General features: G+C 45.0%; 1 protein-coding gene across 5 annotated transcripts in view; it reads right to left on the minus strand.

Moving 5' to 3' along the window:
• The window catches only part of CUNH2orf42 (chromosome unknown C2orf42 homolog), a 31102-nt gene that overhangs the window by 1922 nt on the left and 23202 nt on the right, over positions 1–5978 (minus strand). For all 5 annotated transcript variants that reach the window (XM_028762395.1, XM_028762398.1, XM_028762399.1 and 2 more), the window contains 2 exons: positions 2471–2571; positions 432–594 (listed from right to left, as the gene is read on the minus strand). In XM_028762395.1, coding sequence (XP_028618228.1) covers positions 432–594; positions 2471–2571 — 264 coding nt within the window. The remainder of the gene's footprint in view (positions 1–431; positions 595–2470; positions 2572–5978) is intronic.

Genomic DNA, 5978 nt, shown 5'->3' on the forward strand with positions numbered 1-5978 from the left:
TTCCTTCCTTCCTTCCTTCCTTCCTTCCTTCCTTCCTTCCTTCCTTCCTTCCTTCCTTCCTTCCTTCTTTCCTCCCTCCCTCCCTCCCTCCCTCCCTCCCTTCTTCTTTCTTTCTCTCTGTTTTTTCATTCAGTCTACACAGTGAGTTTCAGAGCAGCCAGGGCTACAGAGTGCAATGGGGGAGGGTCAGAGGGTGTTACATTGAAATAACTGTAATGCTTCTGTGAGGAGAGCAGACTGCAGGGGTCACTAACTCTTTCATGATCTCCCCACAATACACACACATTCAGCTACTGTTCAGACCTCACCAGCTCAAGAGAGACAAACATGTTTCTCAGGTTCTTACAAAGTGAGTGCATGTGCTTTGATTCAGGACAAATCTAGAGCCTCAGGAACAGGGGACCCTCAAGGCAGAGGTGAAAGTCACTTACCAACTTTGAGGAAGGTTTTCAGCTCCAAGGGTCTGAGGACAGGCTGCTTCTCGATGCGGCCGTAGGTTTCCGCTATGCTCTCTACTTCCACTTTAGGGCATTTAAAAAGCTCGTAAGTCCCATCCCGGTTCTGGATAAAGCTTCGTGTGATTTCCAGGGGCATCTGGACACAGAGACAGCAAGAAAGAGAGACAGGAAAACTTGACACACATGGATCGTGGGTACCACTAGGTCTCTTATGACTCTTTTAAAACTATTATTCATGTATATGTGTGTGAATGAAAGGAAGGACGTGACTGCTCCTAGGTATTATTGAGAAGGGTTTGATTGTAGACATGAGGGAGAGAACGCCGGAGGCATCTGGAGGAGTCTGAACCAGACTGAACAAGGCCATGAGAGGAGGGGGTGAGGAATAGGAGAGGAAAAGAAAGGAGCTGTGGGGAAGAGGTTCCGAGAGTACATGGGAACCAAGAGAACCAAGAGCAGAACTAATAGTGTGTGCAGCCTAAATGGCTGAGTTACATAGGAAAGAGAAGCTGAGAGAGGGGAAGCCCAGCCCTGGGTGAGATGGCTGAGTAGGTAATGGTGCCTGGGGCAAGGGGGACCACTTGAGTTCAACTCTTAGAACCCACAAGAGGAGGAGGGAGCCGAGTCGTGTGTACACACACACACACACACACACACACACACACACACACGCACGCACGCTAACTAAATAAAATAAGCAAACAAATAGATGTAGTAAAATATTCAGTGTGTTGTGGCGAAAGAGAATAAGCACAGGTCATCAAATTACAGTTTGAGGAGGAGAGCTTAAACAAGACCTAGTGACCTCACAGATAGAATGCCATCTACTATTATGAATACCCATTCTAGCGGCTATCAGCTAAGTCTAGGATCTTCACAGACACCAGAGGATCACGAATTTACAAGGAAAATTCTGCTTTGTTTTTTTGGGGGGAGACAGAGGGAGGAGGACAGGGTCTTATGTGGTAACTCTGGCTAGTCTGGAACTTGCCATGTAGACGGGCTGGCCTCTGACTCCTGAGTGCTGGGATTAAAAGACTGCACCAACTATGCATGGTCCCAAATCCTGCTTTCTGATCCCAAAAGCAAAAACCACTATCTTAAACTTGAGATACTTTTTTGTGGTTGCTTTGCTTTTTCATACAGGGTCTCATATAGCTGAGGCTGGCCTCTGACTTGATATGTAGCTGAGGATGGCTTTGAACTTTTGATTCTCCTGCCTCCATCTTAGAGCTGGGAGTGAAAGTGTGTACCAGCAGACTCCATTTTATATGGGCTGGGATCATATTCAAGGCCATCAAACCTTCACCTGCTGAGTGATCTCACTGGCCCTTTAAAACACTTTCTAAAGCATGAATGGTTACCAAAATCAGACTCAGAACTATACGGACTGCATCTAAATAATCCTTTAGCAAGAACAAGGAACTTCAGGAGCTGGGCAGGTGACTCCGTCAGTAAAGAGCTTAACAAGCAAGAAAGCAGAAGAACCTGAATTTCAGTTCTGTCCCCAGAAACTCAGCTGTGCTGGGACTTGCTTGTAATTTCAGTGCTGGAGACGAAGAGACATGTGGAGCCCTGGGGCTCATAGGCCACCCAGCCTAACCTACTTGGTGAGCTCCAGGCCAAAGAAAGATGCAGACGCAAAACCAAGGTGGGGCAGGGGAGACAGGGCTTGCTGGCCAGCTAGTCTGACTAAATTGAGCTTCAGGTCAATGAAAGACTATGTTTCTTGCCAGGTGGTGGTGGCATATGCATTTAATCTCAGTACTTAGAAGGCAGAGGCAGGGGGACCTTTTTGAGTCCGAGGACAGCCAGAACTACACATAGAAACTCTGTCTTGAAAAAAAACAAAACAACAGTGATGATTACAAAAGACCATGTCTCAAAAAATAAGGTCAAGTGTGACTGAAAAAGATACTTAGTGTGATCCTTTAGCCTTCAAATACAGATGTACAAGTGTGCATGTGTGCCTACACACACACACACACAGTTCCTGAGGAATAAACTCTTACCTCTGGGGTGTCTAAGATTTGTTTGACTTGCAGAATATTAGTGATATGCCAGGTGTATTTGGAAAAGGTTCCCAGTGGCAGGGCATCTTTCCGAACAAAAGCTGCAGTGAGAAAGAAGGGACAAATGTGAATACTGACGCAGTGTCCTCCCAGTGTGCATGCCAGTCCAGGGTCCAGCTCACTGCAGTGCAGTCATTCGCCTCGAACCCCGACCTCTGCAAGTGTGCCACAGTCTGGCAGGTGACTGAGCACAGGAGGCAGATCTCCAACACAGAAGGCTGAGGTTTGCCAGATTCTCCGTTTTAGACCTTAGAAACTTGTTTACATATTTTGTTGTCATTGCTTCTTTTCTGCAGTGCTAGGACAAACCCAGGCCCTTGGGCTAGTGTTCCTTTATGTGGTAGAGCTATGTGCATAGAATTCCATTCTGAGAACCTCTTACAACATGAGATCCAATGGGTCAAATCATAGTCCTTTAAGGAATTACAAGTGATACCTACCCACCATCTGCATGTGAAATTAAAATAGCCCCACCAGAGGCCCACAGCAAACCTGAGGGATTAACACTACTGTATGAGAGGCCTCAGTTTGATGGCCTCACGATTACACAGATAAGCTATGAACATGAGGGTCTTCGGGATTCAAAGCATTGTGAATTCACAGCTTGCACTATTCAAAACCAGACTTGAGCCTCATAGAGTCACTGTTAGATCATGTAACAACTTCCTGAAGAAACACCCTTGCTTTCTAGTTGTAATCACTCCTGGTTGTTGGACACCTGATGGTTCTCTCTCCCTCCATCTTTATTTCTAAAAAGTTACTCTAAAAATAAAATCTTGAGGCTGGAGAGATGCTCAGCCATTAAGAGCACTGACTGCTCTTCCAGAGGTCCTGAGTTCAATTCCCAGTAACCACATGGTGGCTCACAACCATCTGTAATGGGATCTGATGTCCTCTTCTGGTGTGTCTGAAGACAGCTACAGTGTACTCACATACAAAAAAATAAATCTTAAAAAAAAAAAAAAAAACCAAAACTCAAAAATTCTTTTTCAAAATTTGTGATAGTTAATCTTTATGTCTGTTGGTGTCTTTTGAGACGGGGTTTCCTGGTGTCTCCAATGGAGCTGGAGCTCACTGTGTAGACCAGGCTGACCACAGACTCTCAGAGCTCTACTGTCGATGCCTCCTGAGTGCTATGCTTAGACATATTTGCCATTATGCCTGGCATAATGGTTAATCTTGATGATCAACTTGTTTGAACTTAGCGGTGGGCAGACCCATCCTAACTGTGGGTGGCATCACTCCTCGGGCTGGGGTCACAAACTGAATAAAAAGGAGAGTGCAAGCTAAGTTCCAGGATTCCTCTCTCTCTGCTTCCTGGCTGTAGACAGCATGATGGGTGCCTCATTTTCTTGGTGTTAGACCTTCTCTACCATGTGGACTGCATCCAAACAGTGAGCCAAAACAAACACTTCCTTCCATAAGGTACTTCCTGTCAGGAGAGTCATCACAGTAACAAGTAACTAGCACAGAATTATTAAGCGAGGTTGTTGCTCTGATAATCCTATCTGGTTATTGGGCCTTTAGAACTGGTTTATGGAGGAATGTGGCTCTGTGGGCTAGAAAAGGGGATGCAGGGACCGAAGTGCTAAGAGAGGTCTGGCTCATGTGCCCTCAGAGAGGAATGAGGACTCTCAGGAACATAGATACTCATGTTATAGTCAAGCAAAGAAATTGGTTATATTTTGCCTGTGTCACAAGAGCCTGGGTGAAGCTGGATTACTAAGAGACGGACCACATGTTTATCTTAAGACAGGTGGCATTCAGCCTGTATACAATGGCTATGGCTCACTGCTTACTCAGAGAAGATACTGAAGTGTGCAGTTTGTCAAGCAAAAAGAGCATGAGGGGGCTGAAAGTTAGAAACAATGCAGGATTGAAAGCAGCTGTAACCCTTAGGTTAGGTTAGAGCCACTAAAAAGAAACATAGCAGTCTGCACTGGGACAACAGGAAAGGGGACCTGAGGGCAAGAGCACACCTATCAAAGCCTCCAACTTGTGAAAGTAAAACTTTTCTAGAAAGAATAGTCTAAACTGAGGATGGCAAGGAAAGGGTTCCCTAGGAATGTACCCCAGAGTCAGCACACAATGGCCACTCCAACTGTGGTTGAAGGAGGTCAGGTCCATCCTGAGCTAGTGGCACTGTCCAAAATATTGGTTCTGCAGGTATGAAAGAGGCAAGACTGCGGGAGTCATGAAGTCTTGTGCTATGGTTCTGGAGAGCACTGAGGTCAGGCAGTATGGCATGACTGGTATTCCGAGGCTGCTGAGCAGAGGTGTGAAGGTGAAGCCTAAGCTGCAGTGCAGAACCCAGGATGTCACAGACAGCAGTATTGTCCAACATTGTGGAGGAAAGCTGCAGATACGGAGTGGAGCTCGCTCAAGAGAGAGGCTATGTGTCCTCAGGCAACAGAGCTGGAGGGTGGGGCTCCAGGCCCTTTGGAGCCCCAGATGCCCAGTGAACGTACACTTGGTGTTGCCCTGATGAGCTTCAGTCTTGCTTAGATACAATCATTCCTTGCTATGCCCTATTTCTTCCATTTTGGAATAGGGATGTTTATTCTATGCTATTGCATATTCAGTGTAGGTTCTCATTTCATAGGAGTTCACAGTTAAGAGTGACTTGAGCCTTAGATGAGACCCGCTGAGACTGCTAAGCCTCTGAGAACTTATGATGTTGACCCAAAAGCACTTTGTATAATGAGATGGCCATGTACCTATGGGAGCTAGAGACGAATGTCAAGGTTTGCAGTGATGTGTTTTTGTGTCAAGTTACCGGTGGGTGTCTTGTGATTGATAATGCTATCAACTTGATGAGATTTACAAACACCATGGAAATGAGTCTCTGAGTATGTTTTTCAGGGAATTTATAGATTAACCAGGTAGGAAGCCCACATCTAAATATGGGTTGTACCATTTTATGGTTAGAGTCCTAAACAGAATAAAAAGGAGACAGCAAACTGAGCACCAACGTTCATCTCTCTCTGCTTCCTGTGCACACCATGTGACCAGTCACAGCCTGCTAAATTCCTCCCCATGATGAGTTAAACCTTTCTCTCCTAAGCTGCATTTTGGGGTATTCTGTCACAGCAACCAGAAAAAGGAATTAACACAATGTTTTTAGCTGCTGTTTTCCTACATGAACTTTCTTTTTTTGTTGTTTTTGTTTTGCTTTTTTGATATAGAGTTTCTCTGTGTAACAGTCCAGACTGTTCTGGAACTCAGTTTGTAGATCAGGTAGGACTCAAACTCTCAGAAACTCACTTGCCTCTGTCTCCCCAGTGCTCAGATTAAAGGCATGCACTCTCCCCTCTCCCTGTGAACTTTGTGAAGATACTTTTGTTCTATTCTTATAGGTGGAGGCTCTTTCTAATAGCATTTGCTTGCTAAGGAAAAAAAAATATATATACACACACTATATATATATATATATATATATATATATATA

This window comes from Grammomys surdaster, unplaced genomic scaffold (assembly GCF_004785775.1).
Source record: "Grammomys surdaster isolate TR1022 unplaced genomic scaffold, NIH_TR_1.0 133, whole genome shotgun sequence".
Taxonomy (NCBI): domain Eukaryota; kingdom Metazoa; phylum Chordata; class Mammalia; order Rodentia; family Muridae; genus Grammomys; species Grammomys surdaster.